Source organism: Lipophrys pholis (genome assembly GCF_963383615.2).
Source record: "Lipophrys pholis genome assembly, chromosome: 20".
NCBI lineage: Eukaryota > Metazoa > Chordata > Actinopteri > Blenniiformes > Blenniidae > Lipophrys > Lipophrys pholis.
In genome coordinates, this window is record NC_137648.1 from 12,762,240 (window position 1) to 12,777,097 (window position 14,858).

The 14,858-nt window shown below is 39.7% G+C and overlaps 2 protein-coding genes across 2 annotated transcripts in view; both read right to left on the bottom strand.

Annotated features, from left to right (window-relative positions):
* The window catches only part of cacnb2a (calcium channel, voltage-dependent, beta 2a), a gene marked incomplete at both ends in the record, with an annotated part of 63,859 nt that extends 62,235 nt beyond the window's left edge, over positions 1-1,624 (bottom strand). Inside the window, one exon of the mRNA XM_080489687.1 lies at positions 1,547-1,624. Within this exon, the coding sequence (XP_080345813.1) occupies positions 1,547-1,624 (78 nt within the window). The remainder of the gene's footprint in view (positions 1-1,546) is intronic.
* A 3,767-nt stretch (positions 1,625-5,391) lies between these two features.
* LOC308125724 (zinc transporter ZIP12-like) lies at positions 5,392-14,257 on the bottom strand. Its single transcript, XM_080489682.1, has 13 exons — positions 14,012-14,257; positions 12,873-13,162; positions 11,883-12,200; positions 11,593-11,800; positions 10,777-10,937; positions 10,466-10,637; positions 9,841-10,013; positions 8,888-9,037; positions 8,674-8,754; positions 6,883-6,955; positions 6,573-6,731; positions 6,276-6,463; positions 5,392-6,168 (listed from the first exon to the last, which is right to left on the bottom strand). Exons 2-13 carry the CDS (start codon positions 13,122-13,124, stop codon positions 6,040-6,042), a joined length of 2,064 nt encoding a protein of 687 aa, XP_080345808.1. The 5' UTR covers positions 13,125-13,162; positions 14,012-14,257; the 3' UTR covers positions 5,392-6,039.
* Between the last annotated feature and the right edge of the window lie 601 nt (positions 14,258-14,858).

The window sequence follows — 14,858 nt, forward strand, 5'->3', positions numbered from 1 at the left end:
TCAAAGTATAATATTATGACGTGTCTCATAAGATGATGGCAATTATGTGGGTGGTCGACTGTGCAAGCTGGAAAAGTAATGCACAAGTGCTTATACGGCATATGTTGCCAATAGCAACTGAAAAACCAGAAATTCATTCTGAAGCTGCCTTTTATTCCAGCCTGCTCCCTCGGGACATGTTAATCATGCATATGAAGCGCAAGCAGATCGTTTCTAAGGAGCCAGTCCTTTAGACCGGTTGAAGCTGCCAAGAGAGCGAGACAGCGGATAACCGAACATCGTGCATGTAGGAAAGAAATACACTTAAATAATCATGTTTCACTTTTATATTCCCTCTTTTGTCTCGTTTTCAACGTAAAGAAATGTAGAAGAAAGACTTTTCAGATAAAGCTTTTACTAAATCAGATTTTACATTTACTAAAGTAGAGTTGTGGTTAAAGTTGAGCTACTAAAAAAAGAAAATCCACTTTACTTCAGAGAATCAAATTCAATCCAAACAAAAATATATATTTTGCCATTAGTTGATAAGGGTGTGTTGAATGAATGTACGTTTTCTTGTAATTTTATCTTGTAATAGCATATTAATCATTGGTTAAAACAACATTTATTTATTTGTTTTGTTTACAAATTACAGCTTGCTGGTTTGTTGTAGTTGATCCAAAGTCATTTTTAGACATTTTTTTAAGAAATAGCTATTGTTTTTAAAACTAATGATATTAATTATGAGCATATTTTACCCAGATTTTTTTTGTCTAACTATGTGTAGTGGTAGTTTGTTTGAGCAAGTTAACGTGTCATGTAGTTTCAAGGTACAAAGTATGATGAACCTGGGTTCAGCTAATGAAGACAGTTGTATATTTAAGTTATGTTTGGTTAACCAGATGGTTTTAAACTATTACAATATTGTAAGGATATGGGCAATATTTTAACAGACAAATCTGTGAAGACATTAAATACCTCAGGCTTCCAAGACAAAGATCAGAAAAAAAAAGTCTTAAATAATAGTTGTGACTTGACAAAGTCACTCCGAACAAGATTTCTTTGAGATACTATACAGATACATAAACAATTAACAGTATCTCTATACCATATGTGTAAAATATAATACACTATATCATAATATAAATATGTAATGTTATTTGCTAATTGTTTGCTTTTGCAGAATCTCGGTTTTTCAGTATTTTGCATTGTTTACCCAATTAAATGATACACATGGGCTAAATTAATACATGTAACACATTTTGTTTTTAGTATTACAAACAACAAACACACACACTAAACACAACCTCGTGTATTTATTAAGATATATACATTTTTCACAAATACTCAAACTATGAAATTATTAGGAGATTTAATAGAAAAATCGAATTAAAATCGTGCCGACACGCGACATTCCTCGTGGATCAGTGACAGCCAATGGCGTGGAGGGAGGAGAAACAGGTGAGGAACAGGTGAGAAACAGACGCACTCCTCCACCCAAGTCCAGTCAAGTTTAAGTGAAGAAAACTACACACTACTTTTTAAAGTGGGATTACAATGAACTTACTTGTAACGTCGAGTGCTCGAAGGAATCCATGTGTTTGTCCGGAGCTCGTCTGGTCTTTGGAGTATTATTGAGGACCATCATCACACCAGCAGAGAGAAAACAAAACACGCCTGTCTGGACGGAAGTCGTGTGAGTGCATCTTTACACACTTATTTCAGGGCGTTGATGAGAGAAGAAGCTGCTGCTGTTCTGCTGCCAGTCGAGAAGTTTTCAGAGAGAAAGGAGGAGCCTGTGCGGAAGAAAGAGGCTCGCTGCTTTTTTTTTTTTTTCTTTATTCTCTCTCTCTCTCTCTCTCTCTCTCTCTCTCTCTCTCTCTCTCTCTCTCTCTCTCTCTCTCTCTCTCTCTCTCTCTCTCAACTTCAGATGCTGATGAAGGGTGATTCGAATTCTCGGATAATGTAGCTCTCAGCCTCACTGAGCCTCCTCAGCGCTGCACAGCAGCTCCTACCCACATTGAGTGAGAGCCCTCCTGCTCCATGCAAACCCTCGTCCAACGCCAACACCTCTGCCTCCTCTCAGCACAGAGACAACATGCAGAGAATCCCACAGACACTAATTCACACTGTTGCAGACTGACAAAGCTCTGCAAGTGAAATGTCAAACCTGCAAGGTGATGCACAATCAAAGTACTCAGTATGCTGGGTCATATTCTTTTTTATTGATAGTAAACATACCTGCAGGGTACAGGAAAAGAAAAAAGACAAAAGCACCTGTTTTTGTTGATCTCTAACAATGCAAAAATGAGTTAGAGTTAATGTGGGACATTCTATATGAGGCACAGGTGATGCAGGGAGTGACACAGTGAACGTTTGCAGGTGAATCCCTGTCATCCATCGATGTTCTGTACTGTTTCATCCACCTCAGTGTATTGGTGGTTTGCAGCTGATCCCAGGGACCTGATCAGTCCAACAGCCTTCAGTTGACCCCAAGTTCATGTTTTTGAACTGTGAGGCACATAAAAACCCAGCAAAGACACTCCAGCCGGGGGTTAACTGTGAGGGGAGAGTGCTATGGCCACTATTTTATGACCCAGGTTACATTCAGTGAGAATATGGTTTATGCATTTGTTCATATACATATATATACAGTATATTATTGTAAATAAAGTTATGTATTGCTCATTTTATTATTGTTAAGTATTAATGACCAAAACTAAAATTGACACGCTTATACTTGTTAAACAGTTATCTAAAAATGTAAATACATTCTACCTGCTTTAACAGGAAACAGAATGGCATCAGTCTTTGCATTTGTATTCCTGAGCAACTGCAAAGAGAAATTGTAGTTTGTGCTGTATTTTATTTTCAGGTCATCCATCTGTGCACCACATTTGTTCACACACAGTGGAAGATCAATAATGCAACGTTTGTTCCTTGACTTTACCTGTGCGAATATAAACAGCCACAGACAAAAGAAAACGGGGCACATGCCTCATTCATTAAGTCATACAGTTAGTAAAGAGAACTGTGTCACACGTCCTGCTTCTAAAAAAAAAAATCATTTTCATCCAGTCCTCAAGGTTTCTCAGCTTCATTGCCCTCTGGTGGCTTCATGTACATTTGCAATTCGGAGGGCACACTACTGAAATGTCATACAACTGTTTTTAGTGATGGAGCATTTTGTTGTTGTCAAGGGAATTCTAGAATTCAATTGATCATGGATATTGAACTGAAGATAGTAGCAGTGGTTACAAGCTGGGAAATGCACTATCCAGTTTTTTTTTTCTTTCTACAATGTCCTCAAGATCTCATGTAGATAATTTTTTTTTTAATGATATTTTAAAATGTAACTGCCAACATTTTCATTGGATGTGTGCGTGTGTGCATCAACCCCATTTAGTGGCCCTAAATTGGATAAAGCCAATATACTAGTATTTATACTATTATTATACTATTTATTATATATAAATGCCTTTTAAAAAGTAGTCAACAAAGACGGAGCCAGTGGGGTTTCATTTGATAGCAGCAGGTGCAGCAGATTGTTTTCATTCAGATCGTTTTGCACAAAAGGGAAAATATCCCTCTGTTTCCTGTTCTGTGTTTCTCTCTTCGCCTCTCTATTGTTTCTTTGCTCTGCTGCCCTGTTGACCCGGGAGTTGAACTCTTCTTCTGGCAAGTCTGTGCTGAGCAAGTGTTCACACCAACAAGGCCCAGATAAAAGCGAGCCTTTCCTTCCTCCATCCTGGCACCAGTTGCCCTGAAAAAGGTGCACACATGCCAAAAACAAAACCCCAACGTGTCTTTGGTAGTGAGGAGCGGGATTTGCACACAAAAAAATGTCGGCCAAAAGCTTTCCTGGAAATGCCAAAGACGTTGGTATTTCTAAAATAACAACAAAATCGCTCGAATAAGAGAAAATGCTCGGGACTTCCTCCTATTGTTTGAACAGTAGTGGGTAAGTCGCAATAATCGACGCCAGCTTTTTCTGACTTGATAGCAAAATAATCTTATGACAGTGTTGATACATCTGACTTAGCATTTTGCAGAAAATGACAAAGGAGCCTAATCACCACAGCAGTTGAGTAATGAAACTAATCCCCAGCACAAATAAGATTAAATCTGACTCAAATATGTTGTTGAACACTCTTAATTAATATTAATTGAAACTAGGATGAAAGTATTCCCGCTAGCCCACTCCCTCTGTCCGTTTTCCAAAATCCCAATTTTTTCTTTTTTGGTACAAATATTTGATTTATTGTGTCTCATGTATCTCATTGTGCTAATGTATTCATCACAGTCTTTCTTCCGCCCCCTCCCTTTTCAGGCCCACTCTGACCGGCACAGAGCGTGTGCTCTGTGTGGGTCGGATCGCTGCCGCATTTCTGTCTTGCACGGCAACGAGCGTTAGTCATCCAGGTTGGTGGATGAGAAGAACAAGTAGCTCAGGTGGGTGGAAGTGCCCTCATATTGGATCACAGAGAGGCCTCAAAAAACAAAGAACAATTCCTCTGAGATGAGAGGCTGAAGCAGAACAACGGTTTTCAAACCGGGCCTCCAAAAATAAACTGTTGGAGAACAGCTTATGCCTGACAAAACGGTTTTAGTCCTTGTTTTGTACCTGATGTTAGATTTTCTCATTTAGCCATTTACCCAATCTGGTTTTGTAAATTTCTTTGTAAATCTGATGGAGGTCATGTTCAACTTTATGGGTTAAAATCCCCTAATAATATCTCTCAACATTATGTAAGTTTCCTGGAAGTCGCTACTTTGTGTAATTTTATACGTATTACAGAAAATGCATTCTTTGAAGTATTAAGGGTTTTTGACCTCAACAGACAAGAGGATTGCATGACTGAGAGAAACTAATTAAATATGGATTAAATATTGACTCAATGTGGCCAGATGGTAGTCATTTTGCTTGCTCTCTCACCTCACAGCAAGAATATCTTCAGTTAGAGTTTAGTTGGTAGTAGTTTAGTAGTAGAGTAGTTTGTATTTTTTCCCTGAAAGGGTTTTCTCAAGGTACTCCAGTACCTCGCACAGAAAAAACAAACAAACATGCATTTGACATTAACTGGTCACTCTTGGTATGGATGTGTGCTTGCTTGCTGCTTTAAATGATTACTTTAATCATCTGAAAAGAAAATCTACTTTGTACTACTGATGTCTAAATCCTACTAAATTAAAAAAACAAAAAATCCACAGTTTATCATAATTTGAAAACGGAGGTGACAACATGCATACGAGCTGGGCTTTCCTTCCAGAAACAGATTTTCCCTGGACATAGGATTGGCTGCTGCTTTTATAAAGTCAGCAAACTTTTTTGCAAATCTACTGGTTCTTGAGCAACATAAGCATAAGCAAACTCACACCACAGATTGACGACTACCTCACAGACACAGTTTTGGAGACAATAGAAGATCCCTTCAGTAATTTAATTAACATGAGATTTTCGAGCACGGTCTCTAACGTCCTTTTGAGATTCATTGAAATTTCACAGTTCTTTGATATGATATATTTTAAATTATATGAATATTACAAGCATTTAAAGTGACACCCAAACCAACAAAGTACAAAATCAACAAATCTCCAGATGAATGTGATGATTATAAAATTACTTTTTCATCGGTTTGAAGACGATAACAAAAAATAGATTGACAACAAATGTAAAATGAGTAGTTTTACAATACGTGACAATACTGAATCAATTTGATTGTCTGAGGCAACGTGAACATTTCACAGAGCAACAGCTTCACCTGTGCTGCTGGCAAACTAGACATTTAGTGTCCAGATACAGGCACTAGTCATACATAACATAGAAAAATAAATCATCACCTGTAAAAAAAAAAAAAGAAAGAGGCTTTGTATAACATATACATGGTATTATTTTAGATCCAGACTACAACCTCATGAAACACTAACAAACAATAAGTACGTGTTACAACATGATGCTTTCATATACATCAATGTGTAACCAACAACAATTTTTAAATACCCTAAAACATGTCAATGTTGGCTTATGTTCAGCCTTGTCTGGAGAGACGTGTGCTTTGCTTAGAATTTGAGTTCATGTTCAAAGAGAGCGAGCAACAAAAGACAGGTCCAACCCAACAGGAGGCCGAGGTTCTGGAGGAGAAACATGAGGCATGGTCGGTCAGTCTTCACTCGGCTCATCTCTGGAAGCTGAGGAAAGAAAGCAAACAAAGAGTGGAAACATTGTTCATATGACACTGTGAAAAGACCAAATGGCCACAGTGACGAGGCCACATGACTGTAGATGTGTTGCTCACCATTTCTACAAGCGACAAGTAGAGAAAGATCCCAGCAGTGACGGAAAAAATCCACTGCTGGACCTCTATCTCGGAAGATACAAAGAGTCCAATGTAAAGCCCCATGAAGGCTGTCAGTGCGCTGAGAAAGTTCATGAGCACAGCGGTCTTCACCGAGAGTCCTGAACTGAGCAGGACGGCAAAGTCTCCTTCAAGACAAAAAGCAGAGAAGATGAGCCGGTCATGTCGGGCAGATTGTTGTCATTCAGCAGCCAAAGGAACAAAGTCATCTCAAAGGTAAACACTGTGACCCCTCACCCATCTCATGAGGGATCTCATGGCACAGGATGGCGACGGTCGTCGCCATGCCAGTTTCAACCGAAGAGGAGAAAGCCGCCCCGACGACCAGGCCATCTGCAAAATTATGAAGACTGTCTCCAACGATTACCATCACAGCCAGCAGAGGAACCCCTGGCCCTGGGAACACAAAGAGAGTCTGTGTTGTCGGAGCTCATCAGCAGACCGTGACAATTGCTTTGTGGTGCCCGGCAACTGATGAGATAGTACAACATGTTCATCTGTCTGCAGATCAATGTGCAGCTCTTTCTGAAGAGGCAGTTTAGCTTACTCTGCTGTGAGGGCCTCTGTATGCCTGTATGTTCAGGAGATATTTCTGTACACTCCAAGTCATCCACTGGTCCCTGCAGGATAGATCATATATACATATATAGATATAAATATATAAATAGAACTATTTACAACAGATTCAAACAATATTCACCTTTGATTCAATCATAGGTTACGTAACGTAGCGTAACGAGACAAGCACAAGGTTCATGTCTTCTGACTACGAAGGTGGCCTTAAATGGAAAGGTCTTGCTCTTTCACACCCATCTTCAAGCCCAAATTGTTCACCCAATTAGGTATGCACTGTATGTACATGATTCAACACAAGCGTGAAGTGCTTTCTGAATGATTCAATGTTTCTCATTCTCCAACATCCTACATGCTCTGTTCCTTTACCCCCTCCCACACCACTCCTCTTTATCTGTTGTATAAGAGCAACGCCAGAACCGTTTATGTGGATTTCACTGGATTAATACCACTGCCCGTTTGCCTAAAAGTTTTGGATGGAAGCTAATTTGGCCAAAAGCATGCCAATGTGTTGCGCAGTCTTTAAACTTGTCACATAAGCAGTTCCCTTAATACGACTGAAGGCATTATTGGGCGGAATGAAACATAAACCTGAATAGGGCCAAAGTGTCACAGGTCAGCCACCTACTGCCCTAAAGCCACATGCCCCTCCCTGTAACCTTCACAGAAGTATATTTAAATAAGCCATGTCATCTGATATGTAATGTTACTTTTATTTTTGAGGTGATGAATGTGACTCTTAAATTTAGGAACGTTTCAGTAGTTTGATGATAAAGCATTGTGAATACTTTCCGGACGCATTGTTGAACTGGAACAGTAAAAATTTACCTTTTTAGTTTCACAGTCTCTGTTGGTCATCAAATTCATTTGAAATCATCCATTTCAGTTTTTATATCAGCTGATGAATTACTATTGTTTCTTTCCATAATTTCAATGATGGCTCAAACCTAATAGTGATGGGTGTTCATATTCAAGAAGACTCACCATTATTATTTGAAATAACTCCTTTGGGAAAGCACATTTATCTTCTGACTTGGTGATTTCAGCTTGTTATTAACATATTAGACATTTGAAAATCTTTTGCACCGCAGATCAGTATTCACCAGAGCTCTGAGGCCAGTATAAAATGACAAAGACCTGCAGGTTAGCTTTCTTTAAAGAGAAAATCTACAAAGACTCTTTTACTGATAGAGAAGGAAATAAGGTCCACTGAATAATAGAAAAAGAGAATAGTGGCTTGTGTGCAAATACACATAGAAAACGACCATAAAAGATTCCTTTAAGCCAGTGAAAAGCGCTTTAGAATAAGTCAATCTTGTCAAGAAACAGATAGCTCCAACATAGTGAAGAATTAAAGAAATAAACAGCTTCTGAAAATCGCAGCATGAAATCAAACATGAACATTAAGTTTAAGCAATTATTACTAGATGGACTTTACTGAAATAGTAGCAATACTTGGTTTTACATCAATAAAAATGAGCATAACATCAAAATAACACTAACCCTAACACAAACACAAGTGAGACAAATGTGTTCACTTCAGCTTTAAACCCTTATTTCCTCTCTTTATTCTGTAAAAGTGCACATATGTGGTGCAATGTGGTTTGATGGTGAATTTCCAAGAACTGTCCTGTCACCATCCCTATAGACTTTGTTATCACTTTAAGTAAATAGCACAAATGCTGACAGGAATCAAGGCTTTTTGCCAAGAACATTTTAGAAAAAAAAAATATCAGCGCTCAGTGTTGGTTCTGATAAGACTCACCAGCTGTATGGTGGAGATTGACTTGCCCCTCTGTGAATGACCATTGCAGCTCAGCTCTGACGACAGGTCACTGAAGTGACCCTGCACACAAAAGATAGTCATGATACTGCTGTTTCTCATCATGCACAGTATGACAAACATCACTTCATCAGCAGTCAATATATCTATACTCTGTGCTAATACAAAGGTGAACATAACAAAACAGAAATCTTACGTGGCTATGCGAAGGAAGTAAAAAGGAAAATATTCTTTCAATAAGGAAAAAGCCATAGATTCCAGCTATGATGCCCAGAATCTTCCAGAGATACTCCTTCTCTCCAATGGCATCATCATGACTATGAGTGAAATCGTGGAGGCCAAGGATCTGCATAACCAATGAAAAGGAACAAAAGTAATTCACACTGAAGTCATACAAAGTTAGGGATATTTGGCTTTCAGGAGAAATTTATGGAAAATGTAAGAAATTCACGCTACAGTGAAATTATATCATGAAAGTAGGGCATTTAAGCATGAAATTGTGATTTCCTCATCTCAAACAAATCAAATGGAAACAAAAGCCAAAAACAGTGGTGGATATACCGCAACAAAAAAAAAGTAAATGTCTAAATAACATGTCATCTTTCCTTGAGCATCAATTACGACTTGAAATAACAATTCATGTTGATCACAAGTGGACTTATTGTCTGCTGAGCTGCCCTTCTTTTTGAATGGCGGCTCTCAGGTCATTGAGGTTCTGGGTACAGAGTTACGAGCCTCTACACAGAGACTCGACTAATCCCGGAGGTTTTCTATGATATTCAGGTCTGGAGAAAGTGCAAGAGGTGGGCAAAGGATGTCCACTTCTATGTCTTTCCGTGACTCTTCCAGTCTCTATGTTCAACCTGATGATTACACTTTAAATCAGACTTCTGCCTGGGAACATCCTGTTTGAAGAATCAGTGGCGAGGTGCTGTGGATCAGTTGTTCGGTGTCGTCTTGCTCTCATGATGTCAAACAGTTGGACATGTGCTTTGAAAGGTTTAGAGAAGGTCACATTAAATTCACGTGTCAAGGTTGTAATGCATTTTAGTTTCATCCAAAAATGTTGCCTGAAAGTTGAACATCCCAGCCTTTTTCTGAGCGGTGTACCGTCGATAGCTTTCGATTTATCGAGCGGCGTCTTTGTACCTGAGGTATGAGGTGCAGGAGAGCATCTCCAGAGAGGGTTCCCACTGCCAGGCCCACAAACAGCTGCAGGATGAGGGAGTAGGTTTCCTGACAGGAGTTGAAGAAGATCAAGCAGATACCGAACATAGAGCCCACTGTGATGAGCAGCACAGCAGCTGTGCTGTAGCCATACTCTGGAAAAGAGAGACAGCCATGAGCTTAAAAAGCACTGTATGTGGTCTATGTCATAAGTGAACAGAATAAAGTAACTATGTGCTTAAAATTTCTTCAAAACTAAATACATTTTTAACTGAATTAGTGATGACATGTTAAACTGTACTCATTAGAGTGAGAATGATTTTGTATATGTATGGTAATTTACAGAATGACTTACATATTCAATTTCAATGAAAAAGTAATTATTTCAATTTAATTTAAAAGTTTTAATATGTGATCTACAACTTTAATTTGAATGAAGTTCTTAATTTATTCAAAGATTATGTGTTATATCTTAACCATTGTCCTTACTGTTTTCACACAACATCCTAAAATGTAATAAAACACAATATTCAATGGAAAATGTCCTCCCTTATTTTCTATATATATTTCTGTTTGTAGAGCAAAGCAATGGAGTAAAATGTCTTACTCTCCACGGCAGTGGGTAGAGAGCCTCTTGTTTTTTGCTCTGCGGATTCGCAGGCATTGCCTAGCAACTGCTGAATGATGGCTGGGCAAATATGTCTGAAGTGCTCCTTGGAAATTGGCAAATGAGGATCCAGAGCAAAAATATCCACCAACTGATTGGCTGAAAAACACACCTGATTGGAATCAAAAGAAAACCGATCAATGTGAAGATGAGTGGCTTTTCAAATCAAGACCCACTGTACCTGCATGTAGTTCACCGCCATGTACATTACTGTTTCTCCAGGCTACACCAGTCATTTATTTCAGCCTCACCTGTGCCCAATCTCTGCCTTTTCCCTCAGTATCATGGTTGCAGTCTTCAAGTGTATGCACGGGCAACTTCTTTGAATTGCTTGTGATGCCCCGCCTCTTCCTGTGAGAGTGCGTTTTCCCTTCTCGTCCTACTCCCAGCTGATGAAGCAGCTCCTCCAAGTCTAAGCAAAGAAGTGGCGATGATGTAATAGCACTGGGTTGAAATTCAGCAATCTAACCTCTTTAAAGGGAAGATAGATAAACAATTTATTTGAAATATTTCAATTGACTTACTGCATCATTTAAACTGAGCCTGAGCATATTCTTCTTTATCCAAAGGTGAAAAAAACAAAACAAACAATATTTCTTTCAAGCTTTCAAAATGAATTGAGGATAAAGAGCGAGAGAAACAACTGTCATAATTTGATCTCAATGGAATCTTTGTGCAACATATAAAGTATATATATACTGAAATAAGCAACATATTTAACCATTTTGTGGCACAAGGTGATGCAATGAGTGCCTTTGGCTTGAGTCCACTTTTCATCCTACATGAGGGGATGAAGAAGCAGCAGCCAATGGCGGCCGGATAAATGGTAACATGATGAAGACTTAATGTTGTCGCAACTACTAAACCATTGACGTGAAATGCACAAAATGAATATCAATCAGGTTTCATGTGTAAAATTGGCTGCTTTTACAACAACAGCAGAAAACTGAGTCAATATATTTATAATGGTGCAGAAAATAGTGGATCAAGTTACTGCTTGTGGAGTGTGTGGAGCTGTGATCAAGAGGGATTTCTTTATTTGCTCCAACATGTTTTCCTGAACTTACCAAAAACCTGTAGGTTACTTGTTCTATTTAAAGATTGAAAGATGTAGTCTGTAAAGAAGGCAGGTGACGGGAGGTTGGTTCGTCGGAAGCAATCGCCCCGCAGGATGTGGCTGACGACTGCTGCAGCCACTTTGGGCACCGTGGATTCCCCGGCACCTGAACTCCCCGTAACGTCGACACTTTCTAGTAGGTGAGCTGCATCAATACACTGTGGAATAAAGCATGTAATATTTATATACACGAGTACGTCTGAGATGATGGGACAAGCCTGTGAGAAAATAGTCCCTCACTTGCAAATCCGATGCTGTATTCCCATTGGAGGGGTCATAGTGCTGGTTGATGAGCTGGAGAATACTTTCTGTTTCACTGCAAGAAAGGAATTGGCTGTCCTCCGCTGGATGTAGGTTGGTGAGGGCTAATACGTAGAACTGGAAGTTCCCAGATGAGGAGGATGAGGAGGGACGGGGAGCAACGTTCGACACACACAGGTCTTGCAGATTAATTATATAGTATAGCAAAACGGTTGACATCCTTATATAGTCCTCTTCTGTTAAGTAAGCCTTCCCATTGTCCTCAAGCACAGAGAGGACGATGCCAGATGTCAGGCACTGCAAAATCAGAAAGACCATTTGAAAAAAAGAGTAAGACGGATTCAGTTGGACCTTAAAACAGAAAGCCGTGAATATCGACTTTCAGACAAACTGAAATGTTTAGCGTAGATGTTTAGTCAGCATGAGGTGACAGAATGGGTCAGCTTGATGAAAGGTCTGTTTTCTTTCTGCACACACTGTACCATGCTTCTTGGAAAAGGTTTCATGGTGCTGTTTGTGTTGTGGTGACTTGAACACAAGCCCAATTACACCCACGCACAAATCAACCAAGGTTAGGAGAGTGGGTGAGCGTCGTTCAATTTAAGAAAAAAAAACAAAAAAAACCTGCCTGTTCCGTGAACAGAGACGAAATGTAAGAGATTGCTATTTCAATGAATTACTTTTACAATTTCACGGCTTAACAAATTCAAACTGTTATTGTCAGTTCACCTGCGTTTAGTACCTCTAAATCCGCTCTTCTGAGTTTATTGTGTCAAACTTAAGGATGTCTGGCTACTCAGCATGAATGCCCCATACAGGTCAAGAGCTTAAGCCTCAACATTCACACACATTCCTGCCATAACAAGCATGCCTCCGGGATACAGAACAGGATAAACACTTAAAGAAAAATGATATAGAAGTTATAATATACTGTGAGTTAAGTGACATTAGGACTGGGGTGGGCCTTACCTTCTCACACGTGTCCTGTGATGTACCCGTCTGCTCCGCACAGTGCACTGCCTGCAGCAGCGTGCTGATCAGGTCCCTGGTTCTGTTCGTCTGGAGCTTCACCTCGTTGCTCATCCCCAGGGGCAAATCCAGGGCTCTGAGAGCCTCCTGCAGGTACCCCTGGTCCTGCCCTTTCACCTCCAGCCCTCTCAGAAGCAGACATAAATGGAGCAGCAGTAGAAGCAGACGTGGAGCGCTGTTCCTGAAGTGCATGTTGCTACCAGGGCTGTTTCTCCAGTTCCTGGCACTGTCTGAAGGATTGAATCCACAAGGAGGTGATACACAGAAAATATAGGCTAAAATTAGAACTGAGAGAGAAATTTACATCAAGGTAAATGACCATGGAGAACTGAGAAGCGTCTCTAAAAGGAGAGCAGCAACGTGTTCTTGCTGAGGGAGGCGTTAATAATAGGCACTGCTGATCTGCTGGGGGACACGAGGACTCGCCCGGCACTCTTCAACTGAAGCAGCCCTTACTGTGCCGACTGGTCCGCCAAAGCCTGGGCCCCTCAGTCCACAACAAAAGGATTATTGCAGGCAAGGGAGAGAGAGCACAGGGGCAGGGAGAAGGGGGCACGAAGGGGGAGACTACAGGGAAAATCATTAGTATTAAAGAAAACTAGAGACAAGGGATAAGTTGTTGATAATGTCGTGAAGATGGAGACAGAGCTGCTCATCTAAAATGAACTACCTCAAAGTAATTTGCACAGTGGGGATGTTTAAAGCACCCTTTATGTAATGTCAGTTTAGAAAATACCTTGACTTAAAACATTCCTTTTCCTGATGGTCTATCGGTTAAAGCAGTGTCCTTTTTTTTAGCATCAGCTCTTCAGGAGACACGAAAGCATTTGTGAGCATGTTCATACGCTGACATGAATAGATCACTAGTGACGCTTAAATCGAAGGTTGTCTAATTGTGCGTGATCTCTGAGTCATCAAGGATCAATCATACAAAGCAGAACATGCTTCCCAGCATCCTCCCACTCCCCGCAGGTCGATTCAAGCCAGCAACGAGAGGACATAATGATTGCAGAAAAATCCTGAGAGCAACAGTAACACCTGCAATAGAACCGATTAAAAAAGAAAAAAATAAAGCTTACCAGATGAACCAGGCCTGCCGTGCTCCCCTCTCCGGTGCTTTAACTAGATTTGTTTTCCCCCTGAGATGTAGGTTTTCCCGTCGGATAAACAGAAGACGCAACGCTCGCTTGGGGAGAATTCTTGGGCATCAGTGTTGTTCATAAAGCCCTCTTACGAGAAGTAAGAATTGAGTAAGCTCCCGAGGATTAACTGCGACAGCCTTAGAGGACTGTGGTTTCCATGGAGAGCGCTGCCTCATTTTCAACAATGAGGTGATGGAGGGGGGGGCTTTAGTAGAGGTGAGTGAATGGCTGGGTATTACAGGGTAATACATTAAAAAACAAAAGAATTCCCTCGATAAATAGATTTTCTCTTAACTTTAATTGTTTTTGCTTTTGTAGAGGATTCCTTTACTCCTTTACCTACATTTTGCACTGAAAAATACATTTTTGCAGCCAGAATTCCTCAAAAAGGTATTAATTAAATTTTCATATAAATTTGATTAGATTTTTTATGTGCCTGCACATTGTATTTAATTGGGTCATACACATTATATATATATATGTAGTCATTATATAAAGTTAAGGGCAATCCATGTCATCCTCACATTGTTGCATATGGGTGGTCAAACAACAATTACTTTGAAAGTGTTGCATAGATTGTTTAGCAGAGCTTAATTTTTTAATTTTACTATTCAAATTTTCCATTTTGGACAGTTATATTATATTCTAACAAAATAAAGCACTGCCATCCCAGTGAATTGTGTCATGAAAATTTCCAACATGTTGAGGATATTCATTCATGTCATTACTTTTCAATCATCTTGGCCAATTTACGGCACTTTAATTCATTAGTTCCAGTATAGTC

Bases quoted from the DNA above. Each gene is read 5' to 3' on its own strand.
- LOC308125724 (XM_080489682.1), bottom strand. From the start codon at position 13,124: ATGCACTTCAGGAACAGCGCTCCACGTCTGCTTCTACTGCTGCTCCAT. The intron at 10,938-11,592 runs GTAAGTTCAGGA...TTCTTTGCTTAG, and splicing joins AAGTAACCTACAGGTTTTTG to ACTTGGAGGAGCTGCTTCAT. The intron at 8,755-8,887 runs GTAAGATTTCTG...TTTTGTGTGCAG, and splicing joins TACTTCCTTCGCATAGCCAC to GGTCACTTCAGTGACCTGTC.